Source organism: Pleuronectes platessa, chromosome 3, assembly GCF_947347685.1.
Source record: "Pleuronectes platessa chromosome 3, fPlePla1.1, whole genome shotgun sequence".
Classification (NCBI taxonomy): Eukaryota; Metazoa; Chordata; class Actinopteri; order Pleuronectiformes; family Pleuronectidae; genus Pleuronectes; species Pleuronectes platessa.
Window position 1 is genome coordinate 30,027,129 of NC_070628.1, and position 25,503 is coordinate 30,052,631.

The 25,503-nt window shown below is 39.9% G+C and overlaps 2 protein-coding genes across 2 annotated transcripts in view; one reads left to right on the forward strand and one right to left on the reverse strand.

The window, feature by feature from the left end:
• The window catches only part of tenm3 (teneurin transmembrane protein 3), a 145,565-nt gene extending 139,352 nt beyond the window's left edge, over nucleotides 1-6,213 (forward strand). Inside the window, exons 45-50 of the mRNA XM_053417750.1 lie at nucleotides 983-1,185; nucleotides 1,614-1,724; nucleotides 1,819-1,961; nucleotides 2,083-2,207; nucleotides 2,973-3,103; nucleotides 3,894-6,213. Coding sequence (XP_053273725.1) covers nucleotides 983-1,185; nucleotides 1,614-1,724; nucleotides 1,819-1,961; nucleotides 2,083-2,207; nucleotides 2,973-3,103; nucleotides 3,894-4,649 — 1,469 coding nt within the window. The 3' untranslated portion in view covers nucleotides 4,650-6,213. The remainder of the gene's footprint in view (nucleotides 1-982; nucleotides 1,186-1,613; nucleotides 1,725-1,818; nucleotides 1,962-2,082; nucleotides 2,208-2,972; nucleotides 3,104-3,893) is intronic.
• Nucleotides 6,214-13,866: 7,653 nt separating this feature from the next.
• Nucleotides 13,867-23,309, reverse strand: dctd (dCMP deaminase). The gene is made up of 6 exons (XM_053417751.1): nucleotides 23,069-23,309; nucleotides 18,866-18,965; nucleotides 17,888-18,023; nucleotides 15,854-15,970; nucleotides 15,175-15,271; nucleotides 13,867-14,553 (listed from the first exon to the last, which is right to left on the reverse strand). The coding sequence occupies exons 1-6, from the start codon at nucleotides 23,230-23,232 to the stop codon at nucleotides 14,469-14,471; spliced, it is 699 nt and encodes a 232-aa protein (XP_053273726.1). The 5' UTR covers nucleotides 23,233-23,309; the 3' UTR covers nucleotides 13,867-14,468.
• Between the last annotated feature and the right edge of the window lie 2,194 nt (nucleotides 23,310-25,503).

Genomic DNA, 25,503 nt, shown 5'->3' on the forward strand with positions numbered 1-25,503 from the left:
TATAGAGAAAACTGTAAATATCACAGAATTCATGCAATCTATGAAAATATAACAAACAGAAATCTCCTCAGCCCATAGAAAGAATATATACACCCCAATGCAGTGCAGAAGGACTACAGCAGAAAAAAAAACATGAGCGGATAGGCATTCCTGCAAAGACGAGTCAACTCTGCCCTCTAGTGTCCAGATGATGATGTGCAGCTTACATACATAATTTATGAAAGGAGCGGACTGTGGGGTCGTATGTAAATGTATTAACTCTCAGCAATTGAATCATGTGTCACAATTATAATGAAAACTCACTAAAAATTCACGCTAGCAGTGACTCTTTTAACTGACACAAACACAAAGGGAACTCATCAGCAGCTGGCACTAGCAGTTAGCAGCTAGTTAAACTGTCACTCACTTGTGCTAGACGCACATCAGACGAGATGACAGTTGGAATAGAACTTAACACCAGTAAAGTCCAGTAAAGTCCTGAGCATTTAACCACTTCAGGATTGGACAATATGGCGTAGCTCCGTTTTGAAGAGCATGTGTGGTGTGAAGCAAAGTTCAGGTGGAAAGTTAGTGAGGGAGAACTGACCTTAAGTCACCTGTAGAGGGGGCCTTTTTCACACAGCGAGCGTCTTTATTGACCATGCTGCTTACATGCAGAGCGATGAATAGCTGTGTTGGACTGGTGCATGTCAACACACATCCCTACTTTGTCAGAATCTTTAGGCTTAGGGCGTGCCACAATAGGTAAGAACCATGTTGTTAAGCCAGTGACCTCCTCGAATGTTTACTCCTCATAGCCAAATGTAATCTAATCTAATTTAATAATAATTACATGCACCATGAGATTTTTTTAGATGCCTCCTGCTTATGATTACCTCCAACATGTGGCATAATTTCTACTGCGAACACATATTGCTAAAGTAAACAGCACATTGTCATTCTTTACATCCTCATTGTTTCTGTTTTGTCATTTGTGCTTCAGGTCTTCTAGTTCGTGTCTACAGTAAAGCAGCCAGCTGGTCAATCCAGTACCGCTATGATGGTCTGGGTCGGCGTGTGGCTTCTAGAAACAATCTGGGTCAACACCTGCAATTTTTCTATGCTGACCTGAACTACCCAACCAGGATCACCCATGTCTATAACCACTCCAGCTCTGAGATCACATCCTTCTACTATGATCTGCAGGTATAAACTCTGGAGAAGATTCACTCACTCTCATTCTTCATTACTCATTAGTCTTTTTGGAGGAGGTTCCACTCCATTAATAATGTGCACTACTATCCCAATTAGAGAGGAGGGGATGATTTGTCCAGTCGCCATCCCACATTATTGCATAAATGTACTTGTCCAAACTACTTTTGTTAATGTAATTACTTAACAGGTAAGGAAACCTGTAACAGCGATATCTAAAAATGAACTGGTTTGTTGTGATGGATACAGTTAACAAATTGGAAGGAATTAGAGCAACATTAATAAAAGTAATAGTGACTTCATTATTTTATAAATTTCCTGTTAACATTTGTGGAGTTTTAGAATAAACACACATATATATATATATGGTCATTATTATTATACTCCTAATCTGTGTGATTGTAATGTTCTCTGTTGCACAGGGCCATGTCTTTGCTATGGAGATCAGCAGTGGAGAGGAGTATTACATAGCATGTGATAACACTGGGACACCTTTGGCTGTCTTCAGCAACAATGGACTTTTGCTTAAACAGGTATGTATCTGAATGTGTGTATTCTCATGGTGCAAAGGTAGATAGTACTTGAGAGCTCATTTGCTGTCTGAATCACAAATATCTGTGTGTGCAGGTGCAGTACACAGCATATGGTGAGGTTTACTTTGATTCCAACCCAGACTTTGTGCTGGTAATTGGTTTTCATGGAGGCCTTTATGATTCACTGACACGACTTCTGCATTTTGGAGACAGAGACTATGACATCCCTGCTGGGAGGTAGGCATTCTTACTTACACATGTTCATTCCAGGCATGACCGAAGATGACTGAGTTTTAATGTAAAATATGCTATTCCCACGTTGTAATTATCACATCTGACCAATTTGTTTCTTACAAAGGTGGACGACTCCTGACATTAGCACATGGACACGTGTTGGTAAAGACCCCCAGCCCTTCAACCTTTACATGTTCCGAGGAAACAACCCAATCAGCAAGATCCACCAGGTCAAAGAATATGTTACAGGTAACAAGAAAACACATGGGGGCAGATGTTAAGGTCTTGATGATCAACTGAAGATGTTTTCAATATGTTGCTCAAGGTTCTATTATAGGTCTGATTTTGGTCACTGGGGTTTTGCCTTATTTCCAGACACTATCTGAAAGATGAATTTAGTTTTAAATTAGATGTACAGTATGAAGCTAGAAGTTGTAATAGTGGTTTGAAATTATCCAGCAGTTAAGTTCTACTTTAGTCCAGCATTTGTTATAGATTGGGGACAATAGTGATTGTAAGTAAAGGACTGCAACAGAAGACAAAACATAAGAAATCCACAAATGCATTGCAGTATAGTCAGTGTTTCCAACAGAGAATTCATTCAATTAAAGGGAGTAACAGGTAAGCAAATGGACGCCCATGAAGGTCCCTCTCATGCACTAAAGATTGAGAGTGACAAGTACACAGACTAAAGAGTGAAAGATAAGTTCTAGTGTGAGAAAAATCACTAAACACACCAAGATCTCTAACGTTATTTTGAGAATTGTTTTTAAAAAAAATGTGTTTATTTTGAAACTGTGGTGGGACAGAGAAGGATATGGTGGGCAGCCATAGTCTAGATAATGAATGGGAAACACTGGAACAGTATATATAATTATAATAATATAGTAATAATACAGTATATAATTCTGGGGCCCAACTAATTCAAAACCAAAGTAATATGCTAAACTGACTCTTCAACTGCTTTTATTTTTCTCTCTCTGTCTTCAAACCCATTGCTCACTTTCTATGTAGATGTCAATATCTGGCTTGTTACATTTGGCTTCCATCTTCACAACGCAATACCAGGATTCCCTATTCCTAAGTTTGACCTGACGCAGCCATCACTGGAGATGAAAAAGAGTCAGCTGTGGGATGACCTACCTGTATGTATCCTATGTGCTCCTATTAAAGAAAGGTTGAATGCATGGAGACTACTTGCAACAGTGCAAGTTGAGCAGTGCAAATTAGGGTTTGAATTCATTCAGAACTACTTAATAGCAATGATGCCAATTGTGTTAATATGTTTTAAGTACTATAAATATAACTTCAAAGCACATTGCTGAAAACAGTTCTAAGCTGTACATTTAGCTGAGCATGATATTGTGTAGGAGGTTTCCACACTCTAAATACAAAGGAAGTCAGAGCAGGTTTAAGGATTAGGAATCTGAGGAGAAAGTCAGCCACCACTTTCTATTGCAATCTATGCCAGATTGATGGTGATTTACCTCAATTTAGGTTTAAATTGTATATACTAAACATCAAATCAGTCAGATGATCACAATTTCAGACAGAAGAGGCTTGTGGCTATGAATTGACGCAGAGTATGTGCTTATTTGGCTAAATATGTAAAAAAAAAAAAAAAATCTTCTGTTTCTACAGGATAGTTGTTTTCAACCCAGTGTCGGGCCACAGAATAGCTGTTATAACAACATACCAACATACCAAACTATCAATACTGAGAATCCCATTGATCATGTTTTCTGCTCACACACAGTATTAGAACTGCAGCTCTGCAGCTCACAGAATATAGCCTGTTCTTTCCTGCTCTCTTGCTTTTTATTTAAGAGTAACCTAATGTCAAACTGCAAATGCATTGCATGTTTTTATGAAAATATCCCAGCATTAAGCATTAACCAGAACATGAAGTGAAACTTTTCTCATTCTCTCATTCAGTCTATCTCAGGTGTCCAGCAGGAGGTGACTCGTCAGTCTCAGGCCTTCCTGTCATTTGAGCGCATGCCAGAAGTTCAGCTCAGCCGGCGGCATTCAAATCACGCCAAACCCTGGCTGTGGTTTGCTACTGTCAAGTCTCTTATTGGAAAGGGAGTGATGCTAGCTGTGATCCAAGGCCGTGTGGTGACCAACGCTTTAAACATTGCAAATGAAGACTGCATCAAAGTGGCTGCAGTCTTAAATAATGCCTTTTACCTTGAAGACCTGCATTTTACAGTAGAGGGACGAGACACACACTACTTCATCAAGACCAGTCTACCAGAGAACGACCTCAGTGCACTGCGGCTCACCTCCGGCAGAAAGTCGTTAGAAAATGGTGTGAATGTCACAGTGTCACAGTCTACAACAGTGATGAATGGGAGAACGCGACGCTTCGCTGATGTGGAGCTGCAGTATGGAAATCTGGCTCTCCATGTACGTTATGGGACAACATTGGATGAAGAAAAAGCAAGAATCCTGGAGCATGCAAGACAGAGGGCACTGTCGGGTGCCTGGGCCCGCGAACAGCAGCGGGTAAGAGATGGTGAGGAAGGAGTTCGGATGTGGACAGAGGGAGAGAAAAGGCAACTGCTGAGCAGTGGCAAGGTTTTGGGTTATGATGGCTACTACGTCTTGTCCATAGAGCAGTACCCCGAGCTAGCCGACAGCGCTAACAATATGCAGTTCCTACGCCAGAGTGAGATAGGCAGGAGGTAACACAACATCAACAAATGTCAGCAAATGATTACACCTGTGACTGTCAAAGACTAACTAAAGTCAGTTTTCAAAGAAAATGGATGTCAATGAATGAACTGCCTTGAGACTCAAAAATTGCCACTGAAGAGATCCCACGTTTTCAAAGATGTTTTGTACTGGGAATGGTCAAGTAGAGTAACAATAAGAATAGTAACAATCACTTCAACGCAGCGGACATGAAATGTTATGGAGCAACAATTGTGAGGATTCAAAACAGTTTTCATGAGTCTGCAAAAGGTCAAAAGAAAGTTTTTTTGAGCAATGCATTTTCTCTCTTTCTGTTCCTGGCTTCTTTTTCTTGTCTTTCTTTCACCTTGCCATCTGCCTTTAAACGCATGCCGGCAGGGCTATCATGAGTGTTGTCATCCTGCATTGTATAGCTGTGAAACAGTGGGTTGCCAACTCTTTCAAACAGCCAAGTGAGTATTTCAGCATTTCGACAGTTGTAAACTGTCAAAATGAGCTGTCAGCACAAGAGCTGTCAGCACAACTAATGCGGATCATTCACCGATGTTACAGGTATCATATTTGTCTGGACCAGATGTGTCGCTTGGGGTTATAGACCTCTGTAAGCCATTGAATGGAACTGTTGTGAACTTTCTCTGAGAGACAGGCACAAAAAAGGACTACGATTTGTTTGAAGGTGAAAAAGACTGAATTGTGTTTGTTTTTATATATAAAATTGCATTTGCTTCAGACAAAAATGGGGGTTTTAATCATCAAATGTTTACATACTATTACCTATACCACTATTACTGTTATTACTACACCACCACCATCCGGATGGACCATGAATTGAGCTAAACAAAACCAGAAAACTTTTGTGCTTTTGTTTCTTTATTACTTATATCTCTGATCTGTCTGATCAGTTGTAAAATCACTCCTCCTGTGCTTTTACAAGGTCTACCGCTTCAGACAACAGCACTAACTGAGGAAGCAGAGCAACAACATTGCCACAGCTGTTTCTGATTCTTGAGGATGTACACTTTGTGGAACGGGTGGGCTTGTTGGTACCATAAAACACTGCTCCACGGTCAGACCTGGAATCTTTCACTCTGACTCATAATGCAAAGACTTTGTGCTTATATTGGTCAAAGGTAGTAGTATTGCTTGCAATAGAAACATGTTGTTATGGCTTTTTTTTTGGGGGGGGGGGTTACCGTGAGTAGTAACTAATTGTTGCTTCTCTCTCATTGTTTTTGCTTGTTTCTCAGTGCATCACCATCAGTGACATTAACGAGTAACAGTAATATATCAAAAAATGAAGTGGATGTTTTCTCATCAATCATGGGTCTCATGTAGAAGCGTTTTCTTTGTGTCTGTGTTTACAATGGTGGGAGGGCAACTTTAATCTTTTTAAAAGGACAGAATGAGAGAATGAAGACCAGTTGACAATGTTTTATTGGATCATCCTTTTTTATTTTGAAGTTGGGAGATTCCACCTATCCATACATCAATATTAGTCTCAGAGAAAATAATTTATGTACAGTGTTTTTACAGAAAAAATTAAAATATTTGAAACCATTGTTTGTTTTTCTGGGTTTTACTCCTGTGTTACACATTCATTACATTACATTTCATTTAGCTGACGCTTTTATCCAAAGCGACATACAATAAGTGCATTCAACCCCAAGGGTACAGACCCAGGACGACAAGAATCAAGAAAGTACAATTTCTTCAAAATAAAGCAAAACTACAAAGTGCCATAAGTAATAGCCATTTAAGTGCTACTAAAGTGTTAGTTTCAAAAAGTTGTTAGTAGTTTGTTTTTGTTTTTGTTTTCAAGGTACAGTCGGAAGAGGTGTGTTTTTAGTTTTCGCCGGAAGATGTGTGAACTTTCTGATGTACGTATGTCGATGGGGAGCTTATTCCACCATTTAAGAGCCATGACAGCAAACAGTCGTGATTTTGATGAGTGTTTAGCTTGCAGTGAGGGAGCAACGAGCCGATGAGCCAAAGCAGAGCGGAGTGAACGTGCTGGGGTGTAACGTTTGACCATGTCCTGGATGTAGACTGGACCTGATCCGTTCACAGCATGGTACACAAGTACTAGTGTTTTGAACCGGATGCGGGCGGCCACTGGTAACCAGTCAAGGGAGCGGAGGAGCAGAGTAGTGTGAGTGAATTTAGGTTGGTTAAAAACCAGTCGAGCTGCTGCATTCTGGATGAGCTGCAAAGGTCGGATGGCAGTAGCAGGTAGACCTGCCAGGAGGGAGTAACAGTAGTCTAGGCGTGAGATGACCAGAGCCTGGACCAGAACCTGCACTGCCTTCTGAGTGAGAAGGGGGTGTATTCTCCTGATGTTGTACAGCATGAATCTACAGGACCGTGTTGTTGCATTAATGTTGGCAGTAAGGGCGAGTTGGCTATCGAGTGTCACACCCAGGTTCCTAGCAGTCTGAGTGGGGGTTAACACGGAGTTGTCAAAGTTAATAGTCAGGTCTTGGGTGGGAGAGTCTTTCCCTGGAAGGAAAAGTATTTCAGTCTTGTCAAGGTTAATCTTTAGATGGTGTGCAGACATCAACTGAGAGATATCGGTCAGACAGGCAGAGATTTGTGCTGCTACCTGTGTTTGCGATGGGGGAAAAGACAGGATTAGTTGGGCGTCATCAGCATAGCTATGGTCGGAAAAGCCATGTGAGTGAATGACAGAGCCGAGAGAGTTGGTGTACAAAGAGAAGCGGAGAGGACCCAGGACAGAACCTTGAGGGACCCCAGTAGTGAGAGGACAAGGTTCAGACACAGATCCTCTCCAAGTTACCCGATAAGTGCGTTAATTGAGGTAGGGAGAGAGCAGAGCCTGAGACACACGGTCCTGAAGGGGGGAAATAAGGATCTGGTGGTTCACTGTGTCAAATGCAGCAGAGGTTATAAAACTTGGCCCTAAACACCTTAGAGATACATTATCTCATGATATAGCTGCGCTAGACAACATTGCCCTTGCTTCCAATGAAACAGTCAGGAACTTGAGTGATCTTTGATCCTGATTTGTCCTTTAAATCACACCTAAAACAAATTTGTAGGACACATATTTCTCTAATTAGACATGTTCTTTCGTAAAAAGATGCAGAAAAACTAGTCCACACCTTTGTTACATCGAGACTGGACTATTGTAACTCTTTACTATCAGGCTCCAGCAGAAAGTTGTTAAAGACTCTACAGCTTGTCCAAAATGCCGCAGCACGTGTCCTGACGAGAACAGAGAAAAGAGAGCACATTTCTCCAGTATTAGCATCGCTACACTGGCTTCCAGTTAAATCTAGAATAGAATTTAAAATTCTCCTCCTCACCTTCAAGGCCCTGAATAATATAGCGCCATTTTACCTTAAAGAGCTGTTAGTACCTTATAAACCCACTAGAGCACTCCGCTCCCAGAATTCAGGCTTACTTGTCGTCCCTAAAGTCTCTAAAAGTAGAGTAGGAGCCAGAGCTTTCAGCCATCAAGCCCCTCTGCTGTGGAATAATCTCTGGTTTCATCGTACTACCATACAAACGAGTAGCCAGTCAGATTTACCTTGAGCCTCAGTGTACCCCCAAGTTCGGCCTGGCAAGGCAAAAAACCCTGATGACGCTAAGACACAAAGGGAATTTATGAAACGTGACACACTGAGCTTCTCTTTCCAGCTTTTCCTCTTCTCCATCCCAGTGTTTCCCCTACCATTATATCAGGCGCCCCGCCCCCCCTGGAAGGTCAAGTAAAAATTCAAGTCAATTAATGTTAGTAGAGGAAATAAGGGGAACAATCGTTCATTTTGTGATACAAGCATGAAATTTGGCATTAACATTCTTCTGGGTCATCTCTTTAACTCTAAAATGGGGGCCATCCAAAAATCCAATATGGCGGTCATTTTTCAAGATGGCCGCCAAATCATCAAGTCATAACTATATTTCTTGCATATTTGGGGAAATATTTCACCAATTGTGATAGATAAAAAGTTTTTTTGTTATTTTGTCATTTTTATGTTGTCTTTTTGTTATTTATTCTTTTATTTGTCATTTATGTTGTTTTTTTTTAATCGATTTTTACAAGCGATTACTTGGCTAGAATAAGTCTGAAAATGCAATTGTTTCAGTGTCAAGTCAAAAGAACTTCATTGGGCCTCAAACCTCTCAGTGACATTCACAGCTGCACAAGGCTGTACAAGACAGAGTCAGATGAAATCATTTACACCTGCCATTAGTACAGCTGTTTTTGCATGAGCATTTTGCCAATTCCTGGCAACTTGCAGCAATTGGTGGAAGTGTTGTCCAGTTCACCAACCACCTTTGTCCTTGCAGTTTCCATCCCCATTCTGCAGGACTTGGTAAAACTGGTTGAGTGACAGTTGCTTGGCCCCAGACAGCTTCTGCTTGGTAGGCTGCACGTTTAATGTGATCCTTGAGGGCTGCACTTGTTGGTGGTATGGCATCATATGGCCTTTGCTTGAGGGCGAACAGATGCAGTCGTGCATCGTTCACAGATGTGGCTGCACTTGATCGGTCATACATTATGACCACAAATCTCTGCAGCATTTGGAGGTCATCATCATCAACGGTGGTGGGCCAGTGACTGAGCTTGGCAAATGTCCCTGACACTTCATCACACACATTCCATGTTTGCCATACAGATTTCTTAGCCTTGCCACGGAATGCAGACACAACGTCATACCCACTAAATGCATGGAGAAATGGTAGGTCACTGGATCTTTCTGGCCGAATTGTTGAAACGATGTCATGGATTGGAATCCATCGTGAATGGGCTCCCTGACGAAAAGCAATCCACAGCTTCTCCAGACCTATGTCCTCTACCCATAGCTTAAAGGTTGGTTTGTATATGGAATGAGAACAGATGGTAGTGCTACTCCTTATATAGTACCAGACAGCCAATCAAATTGTTCGTTCATTCTAGTCTTTTTCGATGTCTGAAAAAGTGACTAGCGAACAAATCTAGCGACTATTGAGGTTTGGGTTTGAAATGTCACATGCTAGAGTGCAAAAAAACCACTATAGCGACAAATCTAGCTACTATTATTACTGTCCTCTACACATAGCTTAAAGATTGGTTTGTATATGGAATGAGAACAGAGGGTAGTGCTACTCCTTATATAGTACCAGACAGCCAATCACACAAATCTAGCTACTATTTTTACTGTCCTCTACACATAGCTTAAAGATTGGTTTGTATATGGAATGAGAACAGAGGGTAGTGCTTCTCCTTATATAGTACCAGACAGACAATCACAAATCTAGCTACTATTTTTACTGTTCTCCTATACTGTATATCTCCCAAATACCTCTATCCCTCTAATTAACCCTAAACTTCACGTAGTTTTCCCCGTGAGCTATAACACAGTTAGCCTATGACATGTTTTAGAAATGTTTCAGATGGTTATAACTGGTAACTCCTGTTTGAAAATGTTCGAAAACACACTATGGGAGTCCGATATTATTGACATCTACAAAGTATAGGCAAAGATTATGCTGAAATGCAAAATCAGTCTAACCATGGTGGCCATCTTGAAATAAATGGCGGCCATTTTTGATTTTCGAGTGGCCCCGATTCCTAAATCGAAGAGTGACCTTCAAAGATGATTTGGAACAAATTTCACGCTTGTATCACCATTTGAACGATTTCCCCAAAATATTGCTGTTATTTCCTCCACTATGTTACCTTTCCTATAAAACAGGTCTATAGCTTTGCTCTTTTATTAAACAAACTAAATGGCCTTATGCTATTTATCTTATTTATAAGAGGGCATGTCATTTCTGTCTCTATATGGTCTGCTGACCATAGACTATGATTGCAGCAGGACTGCTTGACATATAATATTGAAGTTATCCTTCAAAAACCCTCATCAATGCTGCTAAAAAACTTTAATCTTGATGATGTTTTCCTACACGTGGCATCTATTGCACTTCTGTCCGTCCTGGGAGAGGGATCCCTCACATGTGGCTCTCTGAGGTTTCTATGTATTTTTACCCTGTTAAAGTTGTTTTTTTGTAGTTTTTCCTTACTCTTGCTGAGGGTTAAGGACAGAGGATGTCACACCCTGTTAAACCCCTATGAGACGAATTGTAATTTGTGAATATGGGCTATACAAATAAAATTTGATTGATTGATTGATTGATATCTTGGTTCCAGTTCAACCCCCCAGGTAAAACAAGCTCTTTTGAACTTTTTCCCAGTTAGTTTTTGCAGATGATATTTTGCCGAATTGATCAACAATTTCAAACAGGATATTGATGTCATTTGTTTTTCGATAAGGACAATGGCATTGTCAGCATAAGCAGATACTTTAAACGTTTTTTGGCAACCTGGGAGATTTACACCCGACATGTTACATGCAGAGTGTAAATTAATTCATTAATTAATGTTGAGGTTGGGGACAATTACAGTAGATGGAGATCATTTTTATCGGGGACATTAACTGTCCATGTCTCCCCAGCTCTTTCTCTAAGAGATCGCTTTTTTAGGATTGGGTCCACATTAGATATTATGACCTTTTTAATAGGATTAGCCAGTGACAAGTACAGGTGTGAGAGAGTCCTAAATCCCACTCCATTATCTAGAGAAATCACCACTGCGCTGTACATTCTTGAAGCAGACTTTAAGCTATGACAGCCAACAAACACAGCCAGACTGACCTCTTCGACAGAGCAGTCCACAGCCGGACACAGTTTGATGGCGTGTCAGCCATCACCTCCCCCAACTACACTACTACTACACACATACTACTACTTACACAAGAAGAAAGAGCAAAAAAGGAAGATAAAAAAAAATATCAATTAGCCCAAGATAGAATCAAGAATCTGGTCATTCTCTACAACAGAACAAAAAACATTTTCTTTGCACCAGATGCTTTTGAATTGTTACAGATTGTTTGTCAAGCTGTAGAAGTTGTAATTGATTTTTAGTCTGGTTTTTATCATTCTGATTAAAATTGTGTTTGTCACAGTTTGCTGAGTTTTCCATTTTGTGCTTTCTACTGATTTAGATCGCCATTTCAGATTGGCCGAGAACAAAGTTTGATAGTTTAAATTTGATTCTTTGCATTTTTGTGCATTTGTGGCCAAGTGTGTTCATTTGTTCAGAAAACATTTCACCAAACTTCCTAGATACTTTCTTCAACAGCTGAAACAGAGGAACCAGTCTGCCACAGTCTAGGGAACAGTGAAAGATATTTTCTCTCTCCGAGGAGAAAAGGCATTCATTACTGAAATTGGGGTTTATGTGCTCAGTGCCTGATGAGAGTTCCCCAGCAGTCCAGACCTATAGCCGCACGACTAAAGGCCGAGGCATGCTTCTGCCTTTTCAGGGACACACAATCACAAGAGCCCCTTGCGTACCCCTTCTTGTGTGCTTGCGTGAGTCGCCCAATTTTTCTGACTAAACCACAAAGCTACGCAAGCCTCACGCAGCCCGCAAGGCTGTGATTGGTCTGCTTACTTCATCCTTTCCGGAGTCACATTTCCGGTTTCATGCCCCATTATACCGGCAGAAACCAAGAAAGATTTAGAAGAACGAATATGGACCAAATAGATCTCGGCTAACGTCGGTTTGCAGGTCGACGATTGTACGAAGCTGTGGAGGAAGACAGGGACAAATTTGTCCGCCAGAAAAAGGCTGAGAGGAGCAGCAGTGGCGATGTAAATAAACAGTCGTAGACGACTGCCACACACAAAGAAGGCATCTCTAAGGTCGTCTTCAACAAAAAAACTTTACTCCACCAAGTGTTCTGGCGATGAATTGCTTTGCAACACGCGCAACCCTTGGAGAACCATAAATTAAAACAGGTCCATCGACACAGCTGCGTGAAAAGCCACAGCTGCAGTTGCAGAAGCATGCGTTCAGGACTCACCTGATCCAGACCTAACTATAGGCTTTTTTTCAAAAAGGAATCTTTTAAGTTTAACCTTAAATGTGGAGATGTTTGCCTCCCAAACCCAGAGTTGGAGCTGGTTCCACAGGAGAGGAGCCTGGTAGCTGAAGGCTCTACCTCCCATTCTACTCTTACAGATTATTGTGTTCTGGGAGCGAAGTGGTTCTCTCTCTCTTTAATATATGAAGGGGCTTGATTGTTAACGGCTTTGTCAGAAGCAGGATCTTGAATTATATTCTCTCTGTAACATTTGTTAAGACCCCATCACAGCGTATTGCTCACAGTTTTATGAGCTAACATGCTTGGAGGGAGATGTGCTGATTGTGGAAAGTGTCCTTCAATAGAAGTAACGGTTTTCCTCTCCAGACGGCTGAATCGGGTTCTTTTTGTATGCCTCCTTGTTACAAAGGCTTTATCACAGAGTTGTGAGCTAATGCGCTCGGTGGTACGTACACTGAATACAGGCAGTATGGCTGGCAACAGCCGCGGGGAGATCCTCTCCAGCCAGCCAAGAGGCTGGTCTTTCATCACACCAGTGTATCGCTCGTGCCGTCAGAATTTCTATTGTTATGCAAATGACACCCAGCTGTTCTTATCTATGAAGCTTTATGAATCTATTCATTCAAGCTTAAGGATTGTCTCAAGAACATTAGGCCTTGACGAACCCAGAAGTTTTTAATTCTAAATTCAGACAGAAATTAGGTTATTGTAATTGCCCCTAAACATCTCAGAGAAACATTATCTGACCAGATAGTCACCTTGGTCAGTATTAGTTTGGCCCCCAGATTTTATCAGCATATGCCAGTAAGTCTGTGAAAAGCCTCCAGTTGGTCCAAAATATTGCAGCACAAGTGTTGACAGGAACTAGAAGGAGAGATCTCACATTACACCTCTTAGCTTCTCTGCATTGGCTCCCTGTCAAATTCAGAATAGAATTCAAGATCCTGCTCCTCACATTTAATGCCCTTAACCATCAAGTCCCTTCATATCAAAGAGCTCATAACACTGTATTGTCCCAATAGAACCACTATGCTTCCTTAACACAAGCTGTCTTGTAGTTCCTAGTCAGTAAGAGTAGAATGGGAGGTGGAGCCTTCATTTACCAGGCTACTCTCCTGTGGAACCAGCTCCTAGTTGCCAAAGTGCTTTCTTATTATTGGAAGTGTTGGGTTTCTCTTCAATTTTTAAGGTCTTGACCTTCAGTGTAAAGAGCCTTGACATAATGTGTATAATGACTTGGTGCAATACAAATTAAACTTAATTGAATAAGCTAACTTTGGTTTAAATCTGATCAATTAAAAAAAAGTTTTTTCTTGGAGTTCAACATTAACTCATTTTATTCATTTTCATTCATAAACCTTTCCTTTTTTATATTGAGGATAGCATACAGATGAGACATGAGACCACCAAAAATGGCTTAAAGACAATATTCATACAGCACCAGCTGAATTTTCAGAGGCAACTTTTTGCAAACTGGTTTGATGAACCAAAGTTCAAACCTAACTTATTTTAGAAAAAAATACCTGTATAGTGGAAATCTAAATAGTTAACCCAGCTATATAAAAATAGAGCAGCTCCCAAATTTTAACAGAGAACTCTGATTTATTACGCATTTTCCTCTGTCATAGTGAAACCTAAAATGAACTGAATAGTAAGACTACTTTTGACTAATAGGAACCCTGTTTAAAGGAGGATAAAAAACACATTTAAAGTTTCCCCTGAGCAGATAACTATAAAAAAAAATCTGGTTGACAACACAAAAGACATTAAACTCAACCCACAACTCATTCAAAGTCCCTGTATATCCCTTAAACCGAAAAGGAAATTCTAAAAGCTAAAAATATTAATTTGTATCTCCACAGTTTCTTCTGCCTCCTCCCCGTCTCATTTAGCAGCTTCTTGTGGGGAGCAGTTCTCATTTTCAAATGGCTGAGCTGTCTGGCATTCCAGGGTTGTTGATGGAATTAAAGTCAATGACAATCTTGGTCTTTTTGGGCTTGAACTGCCTGCAAAACATGAAGGAAAACATCAAGACAGATCTGAGAATATTAAGACACACATTGAAAAAAAATAAAAAATAATAATATATATATATATTGTATGACATTCAAAGTCAACTTTTGATAGTCTTTTGACCTGTACTGGTCCTTTTGTGTCTGTCTTTATATGTCAACTGAGGAGAACAGTGTTTTCAGACATGACCTTCGGGTAAAGATTGAATCGCCGGAGATGTTGAGGTGAATTTTTCCATGTCTCGGTCCTTATTCATGACAGTTACGGTGCAGTCAGTTGATGCATTCATCAATGTAATCCTCAAGGTCTAGAATTAAGGTATTTTTTTACCAGTTTCATAGAAACATGAGGTCAGTTCGGAAGGCTTTTACCAATACTAAGAGGCTCTACCCATAAATACATCACATTTGTTTTAATTTGACACCCATCTGTTCAGGTAGGCAGGGGGTTTCAATGACAAAACTCACAACACATACATGTATATATTCAACAAAGTATAATAAAGTGCCCTTCTGAAACAGTGTTTGGGGGATTCGTGCATACATCTGAAACGGGTGGCTCTCCGGCTCTGCAGGAGGATGTTTCCCTGTGTGCAAGAAAAAAATTCTACTTACCTAAATTGAATGCCTGCCATACTGAGCAGCCTTCTGGAAGCAGTCATCTCCGGTGTGGTGTGATACTTGTCAGACAAATAGACCACTTCCTTAATACCTGAATAGAGGGAGGAATTATTAAGATACGCAGGAGGCAAGAGTGCAAAATAAAAATGTTTCTTCTTAGCAGTGACCTGCTTGATGGGTGAAAACAACTGAATTTGTGAACTTAGTTTGGCTCGATTCGGTTGGCAGTGCACAGCGCAAGTGATGAAGACACAGAGAGGAGCTCTAAATGACTGACGGAGCTGGTAAAACTGTAAAAAACATTTTTATACTGTCCAAACATGTATGAAAAGACCCAAATAACACCCGTAAGTGGACTACGCGATCACTATTAACAAATTATTTAATCAAAATTTGTAAGGCGAACTTTTTGATCAGTATAAATGGTTGAACACTGTATTCGTGATCACATTCTACTGATATGTTTGTGTATTTCATGATTTTGAAACTGAACCTCATTGGAGTTAACCACAGCCCTATCACAAGTTATATGTTCATTGTACTGACATGACATCACTTCTCAGTACCCAGAGGAAGACATTTCTAAACAACTTCATTAAAACCGTAAATTGGTATCAGTCAACCAATGTTTATAAGTGACTGGTGTGTAAGAGTGTATTTTGTCAACACTCACCAGCCTGGATGATGAGCTTGGCACATTCATTGCAGGGGAACAAAGCCACATACATGGTGCAGCCTTTCACGTCAGCACTGTTTTTGTTCATTATGGCATTCAGCTCTGCATGGCACACTGTAAGATGGAGAATCGTAGTGGTATTCAGTCAGTATGAGACACTGCATGTTTTCTTGTTCGAAGTCACCAAGAAGAATTTGGTTGTATTACAAACAAGGCTTGTAGCAACACAAACAAAATTCAGTTTACCTATGGTCCAAATATCACTTGGTCAATTTAGTCTGGCAATCCCTCCATCTTACGTTTGCTTTTAGTTTTAGAAGCCGATTGTCAGATTCCCATGGTTTTAACTATTGATATTCATCATCTACAGCAATATGGACATTTTCACTTGTAAGAAATCAATAAAGAACGGCTTAAAGACTGTACACCTAAATTTCACCCAACAGTTTTATTTTTATTTATTCCCACATATGAAAGAACCCCAACAAGATAAAATGCATAACATTACAGGTGAATTTCATAAAAAACGCTCCAGGGTGTGGAATAATAGCAATAACAACATTGAATATGCAAATGATGTGTCTCAATAACTTTACTATCCATACAAACTCCAAAATCGTTTAGTCTATTCACCCACTCCACCATCTGCATAGTGGTGAGTAGATAAGTGAATTAATAATACAATTTTGGTGAACTGTCTGTTGAAGAATTGTTGACCATCCTCACACATTACTGCATATGCCGCTATATATTGTGTATATTATATCTGTACAGGAGAACAGTTCCTGTCTAAATTCCACAGTTACTCCCTTCTCTCTTTAAGCAGTACCCAAGGTTAGGTTTTAGATAAAGGGCCAAACAACAGTGCATTGTAGTGTCTCAACTTTAACTCTCACCAACTATAATTATTTTGTGTATTTAACCAGTGGCAAGACGCAAGGACACAATGTGATTTAGGAATAAATATTTACACTTAACTATCCAATAAGATACGAACACCTACATGTAACATAGAGAGTGACAGCAATTCTTGCCATTCATGGATGTGCTGTTACAAGAGGTGACGCAAGTGGAGGGAGATATATGGGGTTGCTGTGGGAGAAATCTTCAGACTTGGGGGTGACAATTGCTCATGTTATTCTGTTAAATATATAGATATTGTTTCACCTTCTGGTCTCCTTGATGCATCAAGTCTACATTAAAACAATTTGCATAAGATATCAGCTTCTGCCTGAGTTCTCCTTTCACCAGCTTCCAGAAAACCTCCCTAACACTATGCCTTAAAGCACATCCTCAGCAGCTGCCCAAAGGTCTTTGCTAAAAGCTGCTATAACTGGCAGCATTATTAAGTGCTGAGAGCAGTTGCAGACACAGTAGCCTCAGCCCTAACAACCACCGGGCTGCCAAGTGTTAAAACCCCACAGCCTGAATGTGAGATAGACCTCCTTTCCTCAGCTGACCACTGGCAGTTTAGAGTAAATCTGGGTCAGGCATCAGACATGTCCTTAACACATCGCCTAGAGAACTCGTAGCTTATATTTTCAACTTTCCAGACAAAATCTAAACAGGTGATCATGGTCGATCTCACCATGAATAAATGAATGAATCACAAGAGCAGAAACGTCCCAAACAACTTTAGGAGCTGACAGAGCAATGCAGGAGGCATAGTTGCATCTGACTGTCGGGGCTTTGAAGCTGGTTACTCTGCTGGAGGAGATACAACATCTGACACGGTGTACACTCCAGAGGGGGATCCCCTTCACAAATCAACTTCTCCTGGATTTCTACAGACTTTATACCAAGAGGTCAGGCAGATAAAGTCCATAGAAACCGCGGAGTGGCTCACTCTGACATTTGCGTTCACACATGCTCCTCCTCCGGATTAAATACAGAGGATCCACAGAGTTCAGTGCATGTCTAAGTGCAGCTTATGTCACTCTTTGAATCCAGAAACAAATCCAATCAAAGTGAATACAGATTGTCCAAAACCAAAGCAGAATGCTAAAGAGTGCATGTAAGATGTCCTCTCACCATATGGGTATTTTGTGTTGAGCCGATCATCAGCAGTCCTGGACCACGGTAGTAGATCATCATCACAGCCATTTGGCATACCATTGTAACCAATGCCAACTATCTTATTCTCCTGGTTCACTATACATGCCCCAACCTGCAACGAAGTAGAAAGGTTATTTAGTTAGATTTTTAAAGGGATACTTCACCAAAAAATGTCAATTCACAACACTGTTTACCCCTGAAACTGTGTTTTGTGGACTCAAACACTTCACCCACCTCTGCATCAGCATAGTAGTGAGTAGATAATGAGTGAATTTTCATTTTTTGGTGAACTATCCCTTTAATATGCTTAAATTTTTTTTATTTCAAACAGTACTCTGTCCACAGCCATATCTAACATATTATAAAGACTTTAACATTAATAGGGTCCATTTATATTCTGCTTAGGGTAAGGCTTTTGGTCTTCTTGACATATATATTGGTCTTTGTTTGTTTCAAGATTTGAGAGATGGATATTCTCCTACCGAATCGTCCTGTTTATTTGCAAATAATGACTTCTATTAGAGCTAGTAAGCCTTGCAGGAAGTGTGAAAAATATCAAGATTAACTCAGTTTCCCTCTGCAGTGTTAGTAATAAGGTCAGGGTCATATTGTAGATATATCTTGATACATTTTTTACTTTAGATTTTTTGTATATTTAATTTTATTAAATAGCATTTCAGTATTTGCTCTTGTACTTAAGATTCCTGTTTACCTATCTCCTTGATCCTAAGAAATACTTTTTTGTTGTATTTTTCCTCAGAAATCTGATTCTGATATGGTCGAGCCCTATGTCCTGTTCTGAAAGAACTTGACAATTGTCAGCATAACTTTCAAGTATTTTAGAGAAACAGATTCTACTTTGGAAAGCAAGGACAACTATAACACATTTAACTTTTTCCTATATTTTCCTCAACATCTTTAAACAATTTTACAGATTAAAAAACACACACATACCTGCGAACTTGGGTCTTTGCTCCTTTGGGCAGAGAGAAAAGCGACAGCCATAAAGTAATCTGGCCATTCCAAGTAATCATCTCTCTTCTTTGTTACACAGCTATTAAGAAACACACAAAAAAGAGAGAATGAAATAAAAAGTTTCGTGATTTGACAAGAAAAATCGATCCTTTTGAGTTAAGAAGCTTTCCTTTTACGGAATTCAGAGCAGTAATTCCCTCAGTTTACACAACTTTCCAGGTTACTTTATTGGTATTCAACTTGTATTAGCAGATACAGTGCCTTGCATAAGTATTCACCCCCCTTGGACTTTTTCCCATTATGCACTGTTACTAACTGGAATTCAAATAGACTTAAATAAACTTTTTCCCGTTTGATCAACAAAACATGCATAGTACTTTGGAGGTGCAAAATAAATTTTATTGTGACACAAACAATAATGAGAACAAAAAAGTTGACATCTGTTGGGTGCATACTTATTCACCCCCCTGTGTCAATACTTGGTAGAACCCCCTTTCGCTGCAATTACAGCTGCAAGTCTTTTGGGGTATGTCTCTACCAGCTTTGCACATCTAGAGATGGAAAGGTTTGTCCATTCTTCTTGGCAAAAAAGATGAAGCTCAGTCAGATTGGATGGAGACCGTCTGTGAACCGCAATCTTCAAGTCTTGCCATAGATTCTCTATTGGATTGAGGTCTGGGCTTTGACTGGGCCATTTTAAGACATTAACATTCTTTAATCCAAACCATTCCTTTGTAGCTCTGGCTGTATGTTTAGGGTCATTGTCCTGCTGGAAGATGAACCTCCGCCCCAGTCTCAAGTCTTTTGCAGACTGCATCAGATTTTCTTCAAGGATTTCCCTGTATTTGGCTCCATCCATCTTTCCCTCTATTCTGACCAGTTTCCCTGTACCTGCTGAAGAGAAGCATCCCCACAGCATGATGCTACCACCACCATGTTTCACTGTTGGGATGGTGTGCTCAGGGTGATGGGCAGTGTTGGGTTTTCGCCACACATAGCGTTTTGCATTGAGGCCAAAAAGTTCAATTTTGGTCTCATCTGACCAGAGCACCTTCTTCCACATGTTTGCTGTGTCTCCCACATGGCTTCTGGCAAACTCCAAACGGGATTTTTTATGGATCCCTTTCAACAATGGCTTTCTTCTTGCCACACTTCCATAAAGGCCAGATTTGTGGAGTAGACGACTAATAGTTGTCCTGTGGACAGATTCTCCCACCTCAGCTGTGGATCTCTGCAACTCCTCCAGAGTAACCATGGGCCTCCTGGTTGCTTCTCTGATTAATTTTCTCCTTGTCCGACTCTTCAGTTTGGGTGGACGGCCTCCTCTTGGTAGGTTTGCGGTTGTGTTATATTCTTTCCATTTTCTTATGATGGATTTTATGGTGCTCAGAGAGATGTTCAAAGCTCTGGATATTTTTTTATAACCTAACCCTGCTTCATATTTCTCCACAACTTTATCCCTGACCTGTTTGGTGAGCTCCTTGGTCTTCATGATGCTGTTTGTTCAGTAATGATCTCCAACAAACTCTGAGTCCGTCACAGAACAGGTGTATTTATACTGAGATTAAATTGCAGACAGGTGGACCCTATTTACTAATTATGTGACTTGCAAATGTGACTTGTGAATGCAATTGGTCGCACCAGATCTTTGTTAGGGGTTTCACAGTAAAGGGGGTGAATACATATGCACTCAACACTTTTCAGATTTTTATTTGTAAATAATTGTGAAATCCATGTAATATTTCCCCCCACTTCCAAATGATGCACTATTTTGTGTTGGTCCATTACATAAACTCACGATGAAATAAATTTTAATCTGTGGTTATACCATGACAAAATGTAGAAAAGTCCAAAGGGGGTGAATACTTATGCAAGGCACTGTATGTGCAGGCACAGACCCCTCGGGATTTATTTCCAACAAGATAGTCATTAGCACAGTCCATTCAAAAACCACAGAGCAATTGGCCTCATTCGCCCTTAACTCCTTAAGTAGTAGTTGAAAACTCTTCTTCAGATTCATGATGTGTTCTTAAACTGCAAAACTGTTAGAACCAGTATTCTTAAATTGATTATTCTAAATATTTTTGTAAATCTGCAATATATTCCTAATTACCATAGGTAAACACCCATAAAAGGTCATAAGCCGTTGCACATCTTCCCTCTCAGAATCAGAAAGTAAGATAATTTTTCAGAATTAACAGGCTAAAATGGGATGGAACATTCTAACTAAAATCTGTAGCTGCAAAACCAGGGAACATGTGAAACAGTTTATATGTAAACAGCAGTGTCTAAAACCTAAAGATGGGTGACTATTTTTGTGATTAAGTGTCCTCCTCTTCAACATGTTCACACGCACAAAATATGTTTTCAAGATAAGTTTTTTTGCAAAATGTAATTTGCTTTTGCAGTCTGGACCAAACATTATATTTAAACAACCCAAAATAAAAGGTTCCCACCATGGTTTATTAGTCATTTATGTACAGATGAACTCATGTTGAGACAAACATACTTGGAACCTGGTGGAACCTGTTGCCCATAACTTCTAGCATGAGTACCTCCATGCACACCTCCAGGTCCCGCTAAACCACCCCACGCCTCATCTAGGATGCTGTCCTCGACAACCAGGAGAGAATAGCCAAAACCATCACCATCAGAAATTAGGTTTTGTGTCATTGTTTCACAGCTTTATTATCACTATCAGCACTCAGTCACAACAGCCATTAAAACTGTGGAAACACTTTACATTAACATTGTCAAACAAAACATGTGCAAAATTGATTTCAAATGACACAGCAACACAATATCACTACAGGATGGAACGTTACACTGTTTACAATCCACCAGTAAACCAAGAAAGAAAAAGAAGAAGAACATGTTGGATCCAACATGTTGTCTCTTCATGTTCATACCACAGTAGTATGCTGCTGTTTCCATGAGAAATTAGCTCTGTGCATTTCGCAGCTAATGATCTTTCTCGAAGAATTTCATTTAAAGTGTTCGCACACTTCTGACAACTTCTTTCTGCTGTATCATTCGTGTTGTTTGCCAACATTCACTCCAGAGAGGAGACGCCATGGTCACATAAGATTTACGAGGCACTGTATTGCCTGGGTGACTACCCTCACCTCAGGAGACATTACAGTGTGAACTTTATATTATAACAAACCCAACTGATCAATTATGAATTTAAAAGCCAACTTTTTTATAATCCTTTTTTTAATCAATAACCATAACGTGATGAAATAAGTTGTTGCAGCCCTATTATGAATTATGAAATATTATGATCATTTAAAAAATATACTTAAAACACTATATCTGATTGTCTAAATGTGTGCAAGTGTGCTATTGGATGTAGATTCTGTGCTTACTCAAGAACTAATCCTAAACAAGAAAACATTTGTGTTCATAAAATGGCCTAGGTGGGCATTAAGCAGAAATCCCCTCTTAAGAATGTTTTTTAAAAGGGGCAAATCTTTAAAGAAGACACTGTGTGTAAAATCTTCAATAGAAGGTTGAACATCATGCCTTACAGTATACAACTGTTTCAAGCAGCATGGAAACCAGCTGTAGATTAAATTTCTGAATCTCAGACCACTCATGTGGTTTGTGCCTAAACTCTGCAGAGAAAAATGGTTTGGTTTACGTTAGGTTTGGTTTAGGTTTAACAGCATTCCCAGGGGTTTTTTGACTTCTGACTTTATTTGAACATTAACACAGAGTTCCCGTGTCAACACTAACATATCTAAAAAAAAGTCTAGAGAAACTAATACTGAATCTGCTGGAAACATAACACTTCTGGGGAAGATTTCACACACAAAACATTTGATTAGCATACAAATGAGATTTACTGTTACAGATTAATTGAACAAATACGTGAAACTAACGTGACACAGAATACTTTTTCTGCACAAGTGTTACTGAGGCTTTTACTAATAATACTTTAGAATCCTTCTTGCCTGCAATTTTCATGTAGTTTAAGATTTTTTTTGTAGGATCTTAACTTATACAAACACTGGTATTTCTACCTTCACGAGTAAATTGTCCACCACTGTCACAAACTACTACTCATACTACTGTCAGGACTCTAATCGTAACATGCGCAGTGTGTGTATGTATATCTATGTATGTATGTATGTACAATAATTCTTGCCCAAACTGTTAAGTCAAGTAAAAACGAGTTACCTGTCCACATCAGCACACTTCGGCTGCGGAACCTCATCCATACTTTCCCAGACTCGGGAGGTTATTCGCTTTCCTCCGCACGATGGTTGTGATGGCTCGATGTAAAGCAGCCGCGGCAACAAACTACGACTGAACCCGGAAGAAGACATCAAGCAGGAAGTCATTCCTCCGTCATTTTTTTTTAACTTCAAGCTTGTTAAACCAGCTTTTTTTTAACATCATTAAGATAGTACCGCGACACCGGACGTTGTAGTTTCAAGAGCGCATCTCTCGGACCCTGGGTTTTTGTGACACTGCCACCTAATGTTACCACTTTGGAACACCTACCCCTGACGGCCAGGGATCCAGACTGCAGTGGTTTGTGTCTCCTCGGGCAACAGTTTATCAAATTAATAAAACACCCACTAACCTGAAAAGATTAGAACAATTTTCATTTAGATTCCCACCGCTGTAACTGTAATATGCTCGGATCCCTTTCTTACAGTTAGTAGATTAGTAGTTTATGAGCTGTTGTGCAATAGTGCTTAAAAAGTGTTACCATAGAATGGTGTGCCTTTAGGCACTCAATAAATTTGGTTATCAAAATAAAATATAAAACATTAATATTTAAAATATTAATATTAAATCATAACTTGAATTGGTTAAAGTTGTCTCGCGGGGCACCACCATTCATAGAAGGGAAAAGATAGCCAATTTATTGATTAAGATCAGTCTCATTTAGATATAGTTCAATTAGAAATCTCAATATTTTACCATTAAAGATTACATAATGAACAATGAAGGTTATGGAGTTCTTAACAGTGTAACGGTTGGCAAAATTCACTTATGCAACATTAATGAAATAACAATTGTGAAAGAAGAACATTTATTATGAACATAATAAAGTATAAAAACACAAATTACTAAACAATCAAATGGTAGTTTATCCCAGAGGTAAGAGCCCCCCCCCCCCCCCCCCCCCCACTTCTGAGATTGCTTTACGGGGGTAGGTTTAACTAGGTGGAGACTATGCGTGTGTCTGTGTAGATGTTAATCAGATAATGCAAGAGTCAGAGAGACCTACAAAGGAGGCCTGTGAAGGGCCTAACTAACAATTACTTTCAAATAACTTGTTGCCATAATATCACACCACATATCAAACTTATAAACACACACCGATCAAATAAACAGTCTTGCTTAGCGTAGTATAATTATTAAGCCCAGGTTATGTTACCAGTCTGAGGGAAAGGGGAAAAGAAGTTGCAGTCCAGTTGCAGTTCTGTGACGTCTCCTGGGTTTGTCGGAAGGGTTCTGCCTTAGCGGTTCTGTTGAGCTGTGAAGCTCCGTTGCTTGTTGAAGTTTTCCTGCAGGACATCGAGTCGCTCGGAGGAGTTTGTAGAACTTGAAGGGTGAGGAGATTTCCTTGAGAAGATGAGCTGGGAGCTGCACCTTTGACCTCCGGTAGTTGGTGGGAAGAGAAGAGTGGGCTGGGGCAGACAGGCCCTCTCCTCAGCAATGCAGGAGAAAGGGCTGGAAAGCCCTGCTGTCCTCGGTGGGTGGATGGAAAAATAATGAGTTTGGGCAGCAGACCCCTTATATCGGCCTGATGACCTCACGAGTCCGGGGCTACAGTGACCAATAGGAGGTGAGCATTGTGACTTTTCACACCTATGCGTGACATTGCCCAGACCACAGGAAATGCAGCATCCTGTTACATCCTGGGAGACGGAGTTCCTTGACTGTCTTAAGACAAAGGGAACATGTGGCACTCTGGGAGACTGAGTTCACTCCAGAACATGCAGGTTGCTTGTTTCAAGCTTTGACCACACATGAAGGCCGACAGGAGGCCTGTGGTTTGCACAAAAACCATATTCCAACAGAGCCTTATATATATATATATATATATATATATATATATATATATATATATATATATTTACATGAGTACATCTCAAGCTACTTTTCCAAATAGTATAAATAATTTTAAATAATAACTGTGCAGTTTTTAAGTAACCCACTACCATAATCCCTTCTATCTAACACAATTCATTATATTTCTCTAACTTAGACAAATAAGTTTTACTGTGGGAAGTAAAAATGCAGTTACAATAGTCAATGCGTGATGAAATAAAATATTATTAATCTCAGACAGACAGTTGTAAGAACTCAGCATACCAGGGTCTGTGGGTGTAACAGGTACAATTGGGTTTCATCAGCATGAAAATGAAATGAAACACCATGCTGTGACCGAGGGGCAGAATGTATAAGGAAAACCAAATTGGACCCAAAACATAGCCCTAGAGTACACCATACTTTACATCAGAAAAAGCCGAGAAATCAGTTTGCAGAGACACGGTACCTTCTGTTTGTCAGTTAAGATTTAAACCAATCTAAAACCATACCAGAAACCTCTACCCAGTGCCTCAGTCTGTCCAATACAATGTTGTGGTCTATGG

What these genes read in the sequence shown, in the direction of transcription:
- dctd (XM_053417751.1), bottom strand. Translation starts at nt 23,232, where the DNA reads ATGACTTCCTGCTTGATGTCTTCTTCCGGGTTCAGTCGTAGTTTGTTG. An exon ending in GCAAAGACCCAAGTTCGCAG is followed by an intron (nt 18,024 to 18,865) that starts GTATGTGTGTGT and finishes ACTTCGTTGCAG; the next exon opens with GTTGGGGCATGTATAGTGAA. An exon ending in CAAGCTCATCATCCAGGCTG is followed by an intron (nt 15,272 to 15,853) that starts GTGAGTGTTGAC and finishes CCCTCTATTCAG; the next exon opens with GTATTAAGGAAGTGGTCTAT.